An 18,628-nucleotide genomic window follows, 5' to 3' on the forward strand; every position below is an offset into this window, starting at 1 on the left:
ACACAGTTCACACGGACCACATCTGTATTCTGCGGATCCGTGATTTGCGGACCACAAACGGATACAGTCATGTGCACGAGGCCTTATTGTGTGATGGTAGTAAAAAAAGTCAGGAAAAAAACGATGACTGAGGAGAGCGCTCACATCACCGGACAAAGTCTACGGTCACAGCCTGCCACCAAGGGACACTGCGCCATACTTTACCAGTACCTACCTTTATACAGTATGTGTGTGATACAATGTAGAAGATCTCTAGTTACCGCTCTGTGATACAATGTAGCAGATTTCTAGTTACCGCTCGGTGTGATACAATGTAGAAGATCTCTAGTTACCGCTCTGTGATACAATGTAGCAGATTTCTAGTTACCGCTCTGTGATACAATGTAGCAGATTTCTAGTTACCGCTCCGTGTGATACAATGTAGTAGATTTCTAGTTACCGCTCGGTGTGATACAATGTAGAAGATCTCTAGTTACCGCTCTGTGATACAATGTAGCAGATCTCTAGTTACCGCTCTGTGATACAATGTAGCAGATTTCTAGTTACCGCTCTGTGATACAATGTAGCAGATTTCTAGTTACCGCTCCGTGTGATACAATGTAGTAGATTTCTAGTTACCGCTCGGTGTGATACAATGTAGCAGATTTCTAGTTACCTTCTGTGTGATACAATGTAGCAGATTTCTAGTTACCGCTCGGTGTGATACAATGTAGTAGATTTCTAGTTACCGCTCCGTGTGATACAATGTAGTAGATTTCTAGTTACTGCTCCGTGTGATACAATGTAGTAGATTTCTAGTTACCGCTCGGTGTGATACAATGTAGCAGATTTCTAGTTACCGCTCGGTGTGATACAATGTAGTAGATTTCTAGTTACCGCTCGGTGTGATACAATGTAGCAGATTTCTAGTTACCTCTCCGTGTGAAACAATGTAGCAGATTTCTAGTTACCGCTCGGTGTGATACAATGTAGCAGATTTCTAGTTACCGCTCGGTGTGATACAATGTAGCAGATTTCTAGTTACCGCTCGGTGTGATACAATGTAGCAGATTTCTAGTTACCGCTCCGTGTGATACAATGTAGTAGATTTCTAGTTACCGCTCGGTGTGATACAATGTAGCAGATTTCTAGTTACCGCTCGGTGTGATACAATGTAGCAGATTTCTAGTTACCGCTCTGTGTGATACAATGTAGCAAATTTCTAGTTACCGCTCCGTGTGATACAATGTAGCAGATTTCTAGTTACCGCTCTGTGTGATACAATGTAGCAGATTTCTAGTTACCGCTCCGTGTGATACAATGTAGCAGATTTCTAGTTACCGCTCCGTGTGATACAATGTAGCAGATTTCTAGTTACCGCTCCGTGTGATACAATGTAGCAGATTTCTAGTTACCGCTCCGTGGGATACAATGTAGCAGATTTCTAGTTACCGCTCCGTGGGATACAATGTAGCAGATTTCTAGTTACCTTCATGTGTGATACAATGTAGTAGATTTCTAGTTACATTTGTCATTTAACTATAACATCAACAATACCAGATTAAGGGTACTTTCACACTTGCGTTAAAGTTTTCCGGTATTGAGTTCCGTCACAGGGCTCAATACCGGAAAAAAACACTTCCGGTTTCCCGAAATCAGTTTTTACCGATGACACTGGATAGACTGATCCGGTGTTTCAATGCATTTGTCAGACTGATCCGCATCCGGATCCGGAAATAAATGCTAACCGTTTGCATACGGATTTCCGTATCCGGCAGGCAGTTCTGGCAACGCAACGCAAGTGTGAACGTACCCTTACCAGAAATGAATGTTTCTTATTCTGCACCATGAAGAAGAGTCGAATTATGCAAAAAATGGTCCTAACAAAGGGCCGAGATAAAACCCAACCTACACACCAGTCTATTAGCCGGGGGTGATATCTAACTGATTCCGCACTTCACACCGGTACCGAAGCCCAACCAGACCGGCCGACTGCCCGCCGTAACCTCCACTGACAAACAATCACCTGACTTTTGCCATGTGTGAATGCACTGATAGGGTGTGGTACAGGGTATGAGGGCACCGCTCTGTGCCACCTGCCTGGTATCGTATATCATGGTCAAACATAAAGTTATATAAGGTTGAATGTAGCAATAAACTAAAAAAGTGACATCTCATTAAATAACACACTTAATTTGGCAATCGGAGCCCTTGTGAAGAATGGCAAGGGGGCAAGCTTCTCATGGGCAAGTAGACGAGAGCCTAGTGTAATCTCCCCGGTGTGACGGCATGATCCACAAGGCAACAATAGAAAGGGCAGGGTCTTTACTGAGCTGCAATCAGATTAACGGTATCTTGGCATAAAGGCAATTAGCGGCCGGTCACTGGCCCTGCTGCCTGCACACTGGCTGGCACCTTGCTGGAAATGCCATCTGCGATCAGCTGTGCTCAGTGACAGAGACATCACCTTCCACAGACAACAGCACTGCCAGTCCCAATACTACAGTTATATACGCCAGTCCTCTGGGCATCCTCCAGCAGGCTATGTAGGGCAGTGCCTATTCCTTCCATGCCTGGCACCCAGCAGTATGCCTTATCTGCAGTAAGTGAGACGAGCTGCCTGCGGCTATTTTAGGTGAGTGCCCTTCTCCCTGCACTGGACCGCCAGCCAGCCTGGTGCCCACTGTGCCCAGTACCTTTATATCTTTCCAGCACGTCCTCGTAGGCCTGCAGGTATTCCTGTTCTTCACTGCGGTGCTGCGAGGACGACGAGGCACTCGCCATATAATAAGCCATGGCTGAAGTTTGCGCACCGGCTCCCTGTGACCACTGTACACCCGGGCTCCGGCCACCACGGACAATCTGAGATGTGACGGGGCGGAGGGAGGGGGGAGCTGACACTGGAAACGCCCAGTCTGTGCCCAGCCTCCTCCTGTCCCAGACCAGTGCCCCAGCTGTCACAGGACTTCTCCGGGCTCTCAATGACAGTAGAGGCTGGGCGGTGTCCGAGGCATTACACAGCTCTTCTGAGAAACCCCCTCTTTCTGCGAGACTGATAGTACCGCCCACAGCTATAAAATGCTGCGAGATGAAACCAGTCCCCTCACTTGTGCTACTGGAAGCATCTCCTCAGCTTGTGTCATGCCGCTAGGGACACACGGCTACCTCACTGCGACTGCGTGTGTCAGCGCTATACATGGATGGACAGGGATTACAATAGTACACGTAGGGCAGAAAAGCGGGAATGTGGGTGACCATGGTCAATGTATACACTGCACACCCCAATAACCGTACCACAGCCGTTTATAAATGTGTGTGAGAAACAACACTACCAGTATACGTCAAGCCATTCTGGCTTCAGGAAAGCTGGGTCACAACCAGTATGGCCGCTATAAGAACACCCAGCCACAATGGCTGCTCTCAGCTTCCCCAGCTACAGAATGTTTAAATGAAGAAAAAAAATCTTTTAAATATTAAAAACCAGCGGCTGCAGAATATTGTACCTTCCCCAGCAGTAACTGAAGGGGAACATGGAACACAATAGGACGTGGCAGATACGTTTCCACACACATTGTCAGCCTCACCCCAGGAAATACTGGGAAGTGCAGCCATGGAAAATATCTCCTGCATGCACAGGGGAACTCCATGCCAAGCATCACAGGTGCACTACCAGGGGGCAGGGGCACTGCCACACATAACAACACAGGCACCTCATACATTATTAATAGCACATGGCTAAAATCCCTGCCCACAGCCTGGCTGATGGGGCATAGCACAAGTACAAATGATGAGATCTGTATACTGGCACTGCAGCATATTTTCCAGTTTTTCCCTCACCACATTATTTTTTCACTGGCGCTGCAGTGAGAGGTCTTATTTTCCTGTGTTTCGTTTTTTTTTTTTTTGCATCCTAGTACGTAAAATTTTACAGAATGTTAGGAATTTAATTTACAGGTCGTAACAAATGTTTAACTTTTTTGTAATAAAAACTAAAATGTTTACTATCTATTTGCATTAACAAATTGTTTTAGTAAATGTTATCCTTTTTTTTTGCCCCACAAGGGGAGTTTTCAACTTGTAAAGTTGTAAAATAATGCATTCAAATACCTATGTAAGGCTACTCTCACACTAGTGTTTTTGCTTCATCCGGCAGGGTTCAGGAAAAAGGCTTCTGTTACTGATAATACAACCGTCTGCATCCGTTATGAACGGATCCGGTTGTATTATCTTTAAAGAAAAAAAACTCCCACAAATGTGTGCCACTTTACCTTAGTGCAGCCATAGGCTGGGTTCACACGGGTGTTGCGGGAAAATGTGCGGGTGCGTTGCGGGAACACCCGCGATTTTTCAGCGCGAGTGCAAAACATTGTAATGCGTTTTGCACTCGCGTGAGAAAAATCGCGCATGTTTGGTACCCAAACCCGAACTTCTTCACAGAAGTTCGGGCTTGGGATCGGTGTTCTGTAGATTGTATTATTTTCCCTTATAACATGGTTATAAGGGAAAATAATAGCATTCTGAATACAGAATGCATAGTACACTAGCGCTGGAGGGGTTAAAAAAAATATATAATAATTTAACTCGCCTTAGTCCACTTGATCGCGTAGCCCGGCATCTCCTTCTGTCTCCTTTGCTGAACAGGACCTGTGGTGAGCATTAATTACAGGTAAAGGACCTTTGGTGACGTCACTCCGGTCATAATGCCTGTAATTAATGCTCACCACAGGTCCTGTTCAGTAAAGGAGACAGAAGGAGATGCCGGGCTTCGCGATCAAGTGGACTAAGGTGAGTTAAATTTATTTATTTATTTTTTTAACCCCTCCAGCGCTAGTTTACTATGCATTCTGTATTCAGAATGCTATTATTTTCCCTTATAACCATGTTATAAGGGAAAATAATAATGATCGGGTCTCCATCCCGATCGTCTCCTAGCAACCGTGTGTGAAAATTGCACCGCATCCGCACTTGCTTGCGGATGCTTGCGATTTTCACGCAACCCCATTCACTTCTATGGGGCCTGCGTTGGGTGAAAAACGCAGAATATAGAGCATGCTGCGATTTTCACGCAACGCATAAGTGATGCGTGAAAATCACCGCTCATCTGAACAGCCCCATTGAAATGAATGGGTCGGGATTCAGTGCGGGTGCAATACGTTCACCTACCGCATTGCACCCGCACGGAAATCTCTCCCGTGTGAACGCAGCCTTAGTGTTGCCATGTGCAGTCCGTCTTCTTTTTTCAAAACAAGAGACGGACCAGCTCTGGGAGGAGGAGCTCAGCCCTGGATGCGCGTTCACAGTGTTGTAGGACACTGGCTCCTCCTCCCAGCCTTCGTGCAGACTCTAGTAATGCAGGCAAGGGACCAATCAGAGTGGTCCCTTGCCGACGATCGTTGCGATTGTTTAGCCTATGCAGACTAACCAATCGGAGCGCGACACTGTAAAAATGCCGGTTTCAGGTTGTGATCTCCACTCTGGAGATCACAGCCTGAAATCAGGTAAGACCTCTCATGATTTTCATGCCCCCAGTGATTTTTAGTGCCCCCCAGTTCCCCAAGATGGGTAGTGGAGGAGGTTGTCTGCATTCTGATTGGTCCTGCTTGTGTGCTAGTGCATGTGAGGAGAACAAGGGCTTATGGGAAGTGAGGGAAATACAGGATGGCCTCAAGGAGGGGCAAACATCACCACAGGAAGTGCAGCAGAGGCCATTTTAGGAAGAAGCTGAAATAGAGGCACAGAGAAATATGGTTGCTAAGGGCTGAATACAGACATTATCACCTGATATCAGTTTTTGTAGACTGGAAAAAAAAAGTCCTATATGCAGTACAGTTTTTTCCCCATCTAAAAAAAACTGATCTCAGACGGAAATGGCTCAAACGGATGACAACTGAACTGAATAGGAACAGAAAGCTAAACGCTGATATGAATGCCTCCTAAAGTGCACTGGCAGCGTATCTCACGTGTGCTCTAGCAGGGATGTCTTGGCGAAACACTAGCACATGTTCACACAGGGTCTCCCATCCGGATGTGCAGGCAGAAGATCTTTCATGGATTACAATAACACCCTACAAAATATTTCTGGAGTGTAGCTGTATCCTTATGTTACAGAATGGTCACAGGTTTGTTGGGGATTTTCCCCAGTGAGTTAAAACCCAATTTTTGAGGATTGTCTGCAGTTCCTGCAAGTCCTAAATTTTAAAAAAAACACTCTTTGCCTGGTGATTCCGTGGTTCTCTTGCCTGGATCCCTGTCCGCATCTGTACACCTGGCTTTCCGTGACCAAGTATTGTCATATGAGACCGACGCAGCCAATCATAGGCTGCATGCGCAAGACATCATGACAGGAGGCCGGGTATACAGAGGCCATCATGGGACCAGAGGTGTATTGCTGCCATGAGAGGGCCAGGGAAGATGAGCAGAGTTCTTTTTTTTTATTTTATTTTTTAGTGCTCAAATGTTTTCTAGGCGTAAATCAGCAAAGAAATCTGCAGAATTTGACACACAAAAGACACATACCTGTCTATGTAAGGTCTCACAGCTGCACAGCTGACAATGCATATCAGAGCAAAAACTAGTGTTGAGTGAATCTCCGGACAGTATTAATCCAAAGTTTTGAATGAAGCGACTTCAGATGTAGCACCCGAATCTCGCTTCGCTCAACACTAGCAAAAACCAAGCCATTAGGAGGAAGGAACTACCTGAAGAGCACTGAGACAGGATTGTATGGAGGCATAGATCTGGAGAAGTTTGGAACAACCAGGACCCTTCCTAGAGCTGGCTGCCCCTTCAAACTAATTAATTGGAGGAAAAGGGCCTTGGTAAGAGAAGTGACCAAGAAACCAATGGTCATTCTGGCTGAGCTCCCAGATAGGAGAAACTTCCAGAAGGTCAACCATCACCACAGAAGTCCACCAATCTGGGTTTTATGGCAGAGTGGCCAGAAAGAAGCCTCTCTTCAGTAAAAGACACATGAAAGCCCACCTGGAGTTTGCAAAAAAGGATCTGACGGACTCTCAGACTTTAAGAAACAAGATTCTCTGGTCTGATAAAACCAAGATGGAACTTTCTTATCTCAATTCTAAGCATCAAGCCTGGAGGAAACCATCACCTGCACAATACCATCGCTAAAGTTAAGCATGGTGGTAGCAAGATTATGCTGTGGGAGTGTTTTTCAGTGGCTGGGACAGTGAGACTGGTCAGGGTTGAGGAAAAGCTGAATAGAGCAAAGTAAAGAGTTATGCTTAATGAAAAACGGATCCAGAGTGCTCGGGACCTCAGACGGAGCCAAAGGTTCACCTTCCAACAAGACAAGGACCCTAAGCACATAGTCAAAACAAAATAGGAGTAGCTTAGGGACATCTCTTTGAATGTCTTTGAGAAGCCCAACCAGAGCCACTTAAATCCAATCAAACATCTGAAGGAACCTGAAAATGACGGTTCCCATCCAACTTGACAGAGCTTGAGAGGATTGGCTGAGAAAAATGGTAGAAAACCCCCAAATCTAGTTGTGCAAACCTTGTGGCATTATACCCAAGAAGACTTCAGGCTGTAATCACTACCAAATGTGCTTCAACTAAGTACTGAGTAAGGCTAGGGCTACACGACGACATAGTCTATGGTGTCGCACTGCGACATGCAACATGCTGCGACACGACAGTCACAAAAAATCTATTCGAAATGGATTTTTCTGCAACTGTCGTGTCGCAGTCGCAGCATGTTGCACTGCGACACCATAGACTATCATTATAAAAAATGTTGCGCAACAAATGTTTCAGTGCAGTTGTGCCCTATGTGTTGCGCGACACATGTCGTCGTGTAGAGCTAGCCTAAAGGGTCTGAATAATTATGTCAATGCAAGATTTCAATAAATGAGCAAAGATTTCTAGCACAAGGCCACAGCATAACAAAATTTGAAAAAAGTGAAAGGGTCTTGAGACTTTGCAAATGCATTGTATATGTTTGTGGGAAAAGATTCAGTAAAACCTGTAATTTCCACATTTAAATCTGCGCTGTGAGGTGTTATCAGTGACTGACCGTTATCTCTGTATACACGACTGTATGGCTGTTGTGCCAGTTCTGCAGACCGTAAACAGCAGGTCCGCAGAACACGGGCACCGGCCGTGTAAACGCCGCATCGCAGCCCCATTGGCTTGAACGGGTCCGCGATCTGCAAGATACGGCAAAAGATCGGACATGTTCTATCTCTTGCCGTGTTTATCTTGCGGATCACGGACCCAATCAAGTCAATGGGTCTGCACCCGCTATGCAGAGTTTACAAGGCCGGTGCCCGTTTTTTTGCAGACCGCTATTTGCGCAACACGGGCACGGTGACCATACGATCGTGTGAATGGGCCTTTGCACAGAGAATGCTGTCAATCACTGATAACACCTCCCATGTGAACGGTGAAGTCAGAAAAAACAGATACACATGTATAAAATCGAAGTTTTAATGAATCTTTTCCCATAAAACTATATATCTGCTCAGCTCCTCCTGCTCTAAAACCTGGTGCCCTCAGACTGTACAGCATTTTATGGTGACAGGGTCTCTTTAGTAGTACCAATAAAAAGTACAGCTTACAAGCCCTCATACAGATCCATTGATGGGAAAGAGCTATAAGTGTCAGAATATGGCAACACAAAGCAGAATTTATATTTTATTTTTTAAAAATGTTTTTCTTTATTTTCTTTTTTAAGTAGTAAAACATAAACTATAAAAATCAAGTGCTTTCTGGACATTTTATTATAAATCTGAGAGCTGTTTCCCTCTGCTGCTCAAGCACTGATCTCGACCCATATTGCCTGGCTTGCAGTAATTGTCCTACTCAATTTTAGAAGTGTTTTATGGGTTTGAGGTCAGGATGAGCCCTAAACCATTATTCCTTCTCATCCATATTTTATAGCCGGATATTTGTATTATGGAATTTTGGAATTTATTGAATGGGCCAGTCCAGCATGGAAAAAATGGACAAAGATGGTGCATGCTGCCGTTTTCTCTGTACACACCAATGGTCAGTGAAGAGAACGGTTTGCATTGGCCCATTGGCTTTGAGGAATTATTCAGACAAAGAACTTGCCTGCTCGGTCTGAAGTATCCAATAACAAAGCTCCGTGCAGCAAGTAGCTTTCTTATTTGGAAGGAAGCTGCCTATTCGTCAGTGTGGGTGGGCTATCGGACCATGCGGCGAATCGCTCTGAAGCTATAGAGGGAGACTTGTGCAGCGGTGCCGCGATCTTCAATGCTGCTAGCGGATGGGCAGGGTAAGCAGCCTCCTGGTGGGCAGAGGACTTTAGTTAATGTTGGTCAGGGTAGGCTGTCTAGGTTTTCTAAGCCCCTGGAAGGGGTCAGGAGTGAATGTAGGGCAGGCAACTATAGCCAAGTGTTAAAGTACAGGGGAGTGAGATACAGTATACTGGACTGTACTTTATCACTTGGCTATAAATGCCTGGCATGCACTCACTCCAGACCCCTCCCAGGGGCTTATTAACCCTATCCTAGAGGGAAGGGAGTGCTAGTATTTACATGGGACTATATGATGGAGGGGCTAAAGGGAGGGCTGGTGTTATTTACATGGGACTGTACACTGGAGGGGACTGAATAGAAGGGAGAGATGTTATTTAGACCAGTAATGGTTCCCCTCCATAAATACCAACCTCTTAGGGCACGTTCACACCACCGCTACCTATTTCTGTTATTCTACTCCGTTAGATGAGCAAAGCAACCAAATGGAAGTACTGGATAGGGCACATAACTGAGCCGAACTCGGCTTAACTGACTCCATTGACTATAATGCAATTTGTTCAGTTCCCGATCGGGGTCTTATCTTTTTTACCAGACTAAGTCCTGCATACAAGGATTTTTTTTGTCCAGTCTTTTTGACAGAATCTGTGACAGAGGCCTTGAACAGAGCACATGTGAACGAGCCCTTAAAGGGGTTATTCAATTCTAAAAATGCTCCCCACAATGCGATGGGGAGATGCAGGGATCCGGAGTGACGCTGGTGCTGGGGAACAGGGTAAGGCTTCTTGCACGCGAACAGGTTTCTTTTCCGTTCCGTTTTTACGGATTCCGTTTGCGGAACCATTCATTTTAATGGTTCCACAAAAAAAAGGAATGCAAAAACTGTGACTGTGACGAGGGGACATCCTCTGCGTCTGGAGGAAAGAAGGTTTGTACACAAACATAGAAGAGGATTCTTTACGGTAAGAGCAGTGAGACTATGGAACTCTCTGCCTGAGGAGGTGGTGATGGTGAGTACAATAAAGGAATTCAAGAGGGGCCTGGATGTATTTCTGGAGGGTAATAATATTACAGGCTATAGCTACTAGAGAGGGGTCGTTGATCCAGGGAGTTATTCTGATTGCCTGATTGGAGTCGGGAAGGAATTTTTTATTCCCCTAAAGTGAGGAAAATTGGCTTCTACCTCACAGGGTTTTTTTTTTTGCCTTCCTCTGGATCAACTTGCAGGATGACAGGCCGAACTGGATGGACAAATGTCTTTTTTCGGCCTTATATACTATGTTACTATGTTACTCTGTATGCATTTTGTTTCCGTATATCTATTCCGCTGAAAGATAGAACTTGTCCTGTTATTGCCTGCAAATAACGATCTTTGGCTCCATTCAAGTCAATGGGTCCGCAAAAAATACAGAATGCATACAGAACACATCCGTATGTCATCCGTTTTTTGCGGATCCATACTCACTTTGCCCTGTTAAAACACATTACTGTACATTACAATAATGATAAAAAATGTCATGTTTCTGTTTGAGATCCGCAAACAACGGATCGCATACGGAAACCATACAGAGATTTTTTGCAGAAAGGAAAGAAAAAAAAGGAACAACGGATCCGTTAAAGGACTGCAAAATACTGTATCTTGCGGTCTGTTTTAGACGGATCCGTTCTTCTGTTTCAGTAGTGTTTCCACTTCCGTTCCGTTTTTCCATTTGGTTTCCGTTTGTGATCTGTTTATTGCGGATCGGAAACAAAAGCATACAATAAGGTTTAAACAGTAAGTACATAAAAAAATTTGGCTGGGCATAAAATTTTCAATAGATAGGTATACAAAAACGGAACGGATACGGAAGATATACGGATGCATTCCGTTTTTTTCGCGAAACCATTGACTTGAATAGAGCCACGGACGTGATTTGCGGGCAATAATAGGACATGTTCTATCTTTGAACGGAAATACAGAAACGGAAGGCATACGGTGTACCTTACGTTGTTTTTGCGGACCCATTGAAGTGGTTCTGTATACGGAACGCAAACGGAACACCAAAAAACGGAACAGATCCCAAGTATGATCTATAGGAGGGGCCTGGGCATTGTGGGGGGCAGTTTTAGAATTGGATAACCCCTTTAACATTATTAGGCCTATGTATTATTTATTTGAACAACTGCAACTTTCGTACTCTTCCTCGGCTAAAAATGTGGAGCAGTATTTTTACCCTTCCGGAAAAAATGTAGTGCGACTTCTGCTCGTGTAAAACAGACAGCACCCAGGCTAAAAATTGACATATTATAGTCAATGGGCCAGTCTATGTGTCATTTTTTTTTATACTGACCATCTGTCAGTTCAAAGAAAATCACAGCATACTCTAGCGTCATACATTTTCAAGCTGGACCAGCCCACTCAAGTCAATAGGTCAGTGAAAAAAAAACTGGCAGCACACATGCCATCTCTGTGCAGTCCATTTTCCGCTGATGGTTGCTAGGAGACACTAGGTGTACATTTTTTTTTTTTTTCAGGTATTTTCACTGATGAGAAAAAGCTGAAAATGACAAACTGAATGAAGTCAAAGACAATAATGATTCAACGTGAATGAGATATCATCAGTTCTCATGAAAGATTTCATCTGAATAAGCCCAAATGTGTCCGTGTTCACTCAGCGTGCTGCCTGTTCTACACCTGGACAGCACCCAGGCAGAATGGGGGAGATTTATCAAAACTGGTAGAAAGGAAAACATAGTAACCAATCAGATTCCACCTTTCATTTTTCACAGCTCCTTTAGAAAATGAAATGTGGAATCAGGCAGCTAAGCCAGTTTTTTTTTTTTTTTGTTTTTTACACCAGTTTGATAAATCTCCCCCAATATCTTGTGAGTGAGCCCTAAGGCTGCTTTCAGAATGGTGATGTCTGGGTTCTGCCCACGTTTAGTACAACCAGCACCCTAACACTGCTGACCCTATGTGGTTCATTTTCCGCACCAACCATAAATCTGTACAACGTGTTATATCTTTATCCAATTCTCCATAAGACGGACTCATTCATATGAACTACACAAGGACTCCATCCGAGTGTGGTCCAGTGGGGACACAGAAGAGTTTCCTATCGCCGGTCTGCAAGGGTTATATGCGGCAGTTCATCCATGAAGCTCATTGCTTCCACTCTGGAAACGGGTCATTTCATGACTAGTCCGTTCTGTTCGCAGGGCTTATGTAGTCTACTACTTTACAGCTGAAGTGCCACAGCATCACAGTAAAAGCACTCTGGCAGCTCTTCATGGCATCTGATGACAGCGGTATATTGCGCACTGGGCCCTTTAGCATCCATTCTACTGCTCATGTTTGTTCATGGAGATTGCAGGGCTGTATGCTTCATTCAGCTCAAATGATTCACACGATATTACTAGACATGGTCTCTGTACCGATAAAGCCGCTAGAAGCCAATGAACCTGTGCTTGCCCATGTATTCCTTTCTTATTTGTACTGCCTATCTTTACAGTTCTGGTAACAGATGGTCGCAGCTGTCACTCGCTCTCCTCCCCGCAGCACCTGCACAGTGGGCAGAATCTGAAGTCCAGGTCCCTATGCCATCAAAAATAACATACTCCACTGCCTCCCCCCAAGAAGACAAGTATCCTTAGGCCTCATGCACACGGCCGCTGTTTTGGTCCGCATCCGAGCCGCAGTTTTGGCGGCTCTGATGCGGACCCATTCACTTCAATGGGGCCGCAAAAGATGTGGACAGCACTCCGTGTGCTTTCCGCATCCGTTGCCCCACAAAAAAATATAACGTCGTATTCTTGTCCGCGCTTTGGGGACAAGAATAGGCAGTTATATTAAAGGCTGACCGTGCCGTTCCGCAAATTGCGGAACGCACACGGACGCCATCCGTGTTTTGCGGATCCGCGGTTTGCTGACCGCAAAAAACTAGAATGGTTGCGTGCCTGTAGCCTTACTCAAACTTTAACCCATCACAATGAACACTTTTCTTTGTGATCAGCAGTGATGGCCAGTTCGCAGTGTTCGCCGACGAACACATGCGATCTGCCATCTTCACCCCCCAAGTCCGGCGATGCAGAGGTAAGTCCTTACCTGTGCCTGCGCCGCGAGCTGCTCTGAAACACATGCGGTCACTGGAAGCAGGCAGTTCCGAGAACAGCCTTCTTCGGGCTGATCAGAAACATAAGCTGAAATGTTATTTTTAAGACTAACTTTTCTACATTCCAACCATTATGGTTTGGTTCCCATGTTTAGAATATATATATACACACACAGTATTTATTTCTTGCTTCTAACTATGACATTTGGTGACACTGAACTGAAGGGGAATGATCTGGGAGTGTTATCTGCTTCCATGTGTCATTTCCTCATCAGGCCTATGAGTCAGACACTTCTCCCATCATTCTGTCCTTATCGTACTCACATATGTACTTTGCTGGGCATATACAGTATAGCCTCATTATTAATACATCACTCTGACTCTGCATGCTTACGAGCCAATCTTACCATAATGCCCTGTTACTTTTGCTGTATGCACTTTTTCAATTCACTATGAAATGCTGCAGAATATGTTGGTGCTTTATGAAGGTTTTAATTGTTCTCCTTTACAGTAGAAATAATCAGTGGGTCACCATAGGATTCATGGCTCCCCCTAGCGGCAGTACAGCTGCATTCCCAGTCCTGTTCATATAAAACCAACTGTTCAGAGGTACAGGGCTAAGGCTACTTTCACACTTGCGGCACAGTGATCCGGCAAACGTATGCCAACTGATGGCATTAGTAAGACTGATCAGGATCCTGATCAGTCTTAAAAATGCCTGATCAGTCAGAAAAATGCATTGAAATGCCGGATCTGTCTTTCCGGTGTCATCTGGAAAAACGGATCCGGCTTTTATTTATTTTTCACCTTTTCTTCGGTCTGCGCAGACCGAAAGAACGGATCCGGCATTCCGGTATTTTGAATACCGGATCCGGCACTAATGCATTCCTAAGGAAATGGCCAGAGATAAAACCGTAGCGTGCTGCGGTATTATCTCCGTCCTGAACAGTCAAAAAGACTGAGCTGAAGACATCCTGATGCATCCTGAACGGATTGCTCTCCATTCAGAATGCATGGGGCTAAAACTGATCAGTTCTTTTCCAGTATAAAGCCCCTAGGACGGAACTCTGTGCCGGAAAAGAATAACGCTAGTGTGAAAGTACCCTAACAGTGCTTATATAAAAATCAAAGGAAATCATTTCAGATGGGCAATAGAAATTTGGCTCATTAGACAGATTTTATTTTTAATCAATGTAGCAAAGGTTTAATTCACACCATGGTCCTGCATACACCAGAAATATCTCCAAAAGTATATATACTGACATGCCCATAGACTTTTATGGGCAAACATTTGCCATCACAGTAGATATATACAACTGCGTAAGCATAAAGATCAACAAAAAATGATGGGGTATTTGAATTCACTAAAAGCTGCTCGTGAAACGCGCATCGGCGTGCGGGGGTGAACTGGTCGGTAACTATTGACACATGTATTATCTCCCACTTTATCTTTTTCTTACCTTTGGCTGTATGGGTACAATGTTATTTGGTCTTTCTGTACTGGTCACATACTGGCACCAGGAGACATTGGTTTACAACAGCACCTATTGGGGTGCCTTCACACGCAGCAGATTTTGTGGCAGAAAATTCTGCAACTGAAAATCAGTTCCATTCACATGAATGGGGCTTGCAGAAATTCCTGTGCTTTCAGCCCATTCAAGTGAATGAACTGATTTTCAGTGCCCTTAACTAGTTGTTTATTGGGGTATAGGCTTTTCTATATATGTGTTGATTGCTCAGTTTTATTTTTGTTTGTCTAGTCTGGCCAAACAATATGAATTTAGCCTTCGGCTAGCCGTACACCTCCGATAATCGTTGGCTGAACCAACCAGCTAACACCTGACTCTGATGTCAAGAATAAGAGCATTTCAACAGGCCTAACCTTTTGCTGTCAGGAGAGATCAGCTGCTACCTGAGGTGCCCGGCAGAGGCTAAGGCTACTTTCACACTTGCGGCAGAGAGATCCGGCAAGCAGTTCCGTCGCCGGAACTGCCTGCCGGATCAGGCAAAATGTATGCTAACTGATGGCATTAGTAAGACTGATCAGGATCCTGATCAGTCTTAAAAATGCCTGATCAGTCGAAAAAATGCATTGAAATGCTGGATCCGTCTTTCCGGTGTCATCCGGCAAAAACGGATCCGGCATTTATTTTTTCACCTTTTTTTCAGTCTGCGCATGCGCATACCGGAAGGACGGATCCGGCATTCCGGTATTCTGAATGCCGGATCCGGCACTAATACATTCCTATGGGAAAAAATGCCTGATCCGGCATTCAGGCAAGTCTTCAGTTTTTTTAGCCGGAGATAAAACCGTAGCATGCTACGGTTTTCTCTTTTGCCTGATCAGTCAAAACGACTGAACTGAAGACATCCTGATACATCCTGAACGGATTACTCTCCATTCAGAATGCATGGGGACATACCTGATCAGTTCTTTTCCGGTATAGAGCCCCTGTGACGGAACTCTATGCCGGAAAAGAAAAACGCAAGTGTGAAAGTAGCCTTACTCATCTCTCCCACTGAAAACACATGCACACTTGGTCCAGCCAAGCGTGTGTGTGTGCATGGGGGACTAGGGAGGCGTGGCGGTTGGATGAACGAGCTTTTGGTTGACAGCAATTGTAGTGTATGTTCATCTTTAGGGTAATTGGTGGTAATTTAGCTTATTTTAGCAGCTAGGCTCCACACACAATACTACAACCCTTCAAGAATCATGAGCAGTGATAGGCATGACTCAGAAGGAGGTTTGCGTCTTACTCATTAGCTGCTTCTCCTTGCTGATTTTCTTTGGCTTAGGGTCTCTGGAGTATTTCCTAGGCACAGTCAACTATCTACAGTGTAATAGCATCCCAGCTGCCGCCGCGGGGTTTGACCATTTCATTGCCAGAATTTCAATTATTTATCCAACAAAACTGGAATGAAGCAACCTCTAGTGTGAGATAGCATACATCATGTCCACCCTAGCTTGTAGCAGTTGCAGTTGACACTTTTATATACATATGGTGTCCAGATGAATGCAACACAAACAGATCCATACAACTGCTCCTGGTCATATGGATTGCATTAGCCACTGAGAGGGCAGGAGATGGTGTTTATATCCTTGGGGAATCATTAAAGCCTCCTGACCAATGGCCGATTATCTCAGAAATGAAAGGACATCCGTCAGCTTCTCCTCACATTGGTGGGGTTGTGCTAACCGAGAAATGATTAGATTTACAATAAATGACAAGCCATTTCTGTATCATGAATAAGTCATATAAGCCCTGATCATCTTAATGTGCCTGGGGCTGCATTCTGCTCCTCACAGCACAGGCAGCCTGACCATTATAACACGTGATCCAATCAATGCAGCCTGGCGCATTACTGCGTGCATACTTATTGACTGTGTGACATACCAGAGGATGCAGCCCCCTGAACCGTCATCTAGATGAGTGTACAATCCAATCATGTTCAGCAGGAGACGGCAGATGCCTTGGACATGGTGCATCTATAGTGTATCTGCCAAATATGAAGGTGGTGCCCCATATCTATTTATTCTCTGCATATCATGGCTAACTAACCATCCGCAGACCAGCATGCCTCACCCATCTTGAGATCCAGAGAATGTGATTTGCAGTCAGTTCTCACTCTCTCTTCTGGCTACTTAAATGGGCAAGCGATAGTTCATGCATGCATAATACACCTTCCGCTCCTAACACACACACACATGATCACTGCAGCCAAACATTGGTCCCAGCAGTCATATAAGGTAGTCAGGAACATTATCGCAAGATTGGCACTGTAGCAATGACATGCTTGAGTCCAGATGACCACTGAGGCCAGTAATTGGCTGCAACGGTCAAGTAAAGTAGTTGGATACATCATTGCTGTAGTGCCGGTATAAAATAGCCAGTAGCACTGGAACAGTGGGTACCGAGACGGTGATCATTGCTGCTTTTTTATTTTAGAATATTCCAGGCCTTCCCTTACAATTTTTGGGGTCTCAGAAAACACCTTTAAAATGTTATAATCATATTATTATGTTTTATTACAAAGCGGAGGCAAATAGTGTCATCCTTCAGCAATAAATCCCTAGGCACATCTATCCTCGTGTACAGATATAATCATTCACTCCCACGCTTTCACAATGCCACAAGAAGATGCACACTCCTCTGCAATATAACACCATGTCATACCACCAGCATGTATTTTAAGCAATAAGTAAGTCATTTAGAAACATACTAGGAAAACATTATGTGAATCTCAAGGTCCTACAAGATAATGAAAAATGTTTCTTTGTGATTTAGCAGATAAAGCGTTACAATTATAAGTGCAACAGAAAAGCAGAAGAGATAAGAGAGGTGGCTCGCCTTGAGAACACGCAGGTCGTGTATGCAGATACCAGATTTGGAACTTTGTTAATAGTTGGTGTATAGTACAGGCATTACCTTGTTGGATACAATGCTTAGAACAATGTGATCATTTTACCTAACAAAGCAGATAATATGATAGGAAAACGGCAGAATAATGGCAGGTCCACATGTACCACTTCAGGCTAGATTTAGGCTACAGTCACACAACACTGTAAAAGGCCTGTTACAAAAACGGCCATCACACAGGCTTTTTCATAGCCAATTAAAGTCAAGGGGCTATTCACATGGCTGTTTTTAACAGTCGGTGAATAGCGCCATCAAAAAATAGGACGTCCTATTTTCACAGCCAGACAGACTCCATTACATGCAGTACATCCATGTAATGGTCATTAAAAAATGGGTACATTGTGTAAAAAAAAAAAAATATCCCTCCTGATGCACACACCGCTGTGGTTGTGTGACATTACGACTTGTGTTTCAAGTTCGGCATACAAGGTTCGGGTTATCTAAGAATTTCGTTATGGATTCCGCTACCACAGACCACCATAAGTTATGGTCTGTGGTAGTGAAATCCATAATGGTATTCTTAGATAACCCACCCTAACCCGACTTTTGTACGCCGAACTTGAAACACAAGTTCGCTCATTCCTAATTACGACACTAGGAGAGTAAGGTCCTGGTGCCTCCAGTGAGAAGCAATTGTCCCTGCGTGTGCAAGTGGATGAGGTGAGTATGGCTTGTTTTTATTTTTTGACACAGGGTTCGGGGGTGGTGTGAGGGGCATTATTGGACATTAATGGTGGACATTATTATGGCCATAATGAGGGCATATATACAGGGGGCACTATGAGGACATATATTCAGGGGGCACTATGAGGACGTATGTATACAGTGGGCACTATGAGGACATATATACAGTGGGCACTATGAGGACATATATACAAGGGGCACTATGAGGACATATATAC

General features: G+C 44.5%; 1 protein-coding gene across 13 annotated transcripts in view; it reads right to left on the reverse strand.

Annotated features, from left to right (window-relative positions):
- The window catches only part of DST (dystonin), a 572,762-nt gene that overhangs the window by 441,686 nt on the left and 112,448 nt on the right, over nucleotides 1-18,628 (reverse strand). Inside the window, exon 1 of one of the 13 annotated variants that reach the window (XM_040428587.1) lies at nucleotides 2,676-2,951. The exons of the other annotated variants lie outside the window; for them this stretch is intronic. Coding sequence (XP_040284521.1) covers nucleotides 2,676-2,775 — 100 coding nt within the window. The 5' untranslated portion in view covers nucleotides 2,776-2,951. Of the gene's footprint in view, nucleotides 1-2,675; nucleotides 2,952-18,628 lie in introns of those variants that run through there. 13 annotated transcript variants of the gene reach the window in all.

Source organism: Bufo bufo, chromosome 4 (genome assembly GCF_905171765.1).
Source record: "Bufo bufo chromosome 4, aBufBuf1.1, whole genome shotgun sequence".
Lineage (NCBI taxonomy): Eukaryota > Metazoa > Chordata > Amphibia > Anura > Bufonidae > Bufo > Bufo bufo.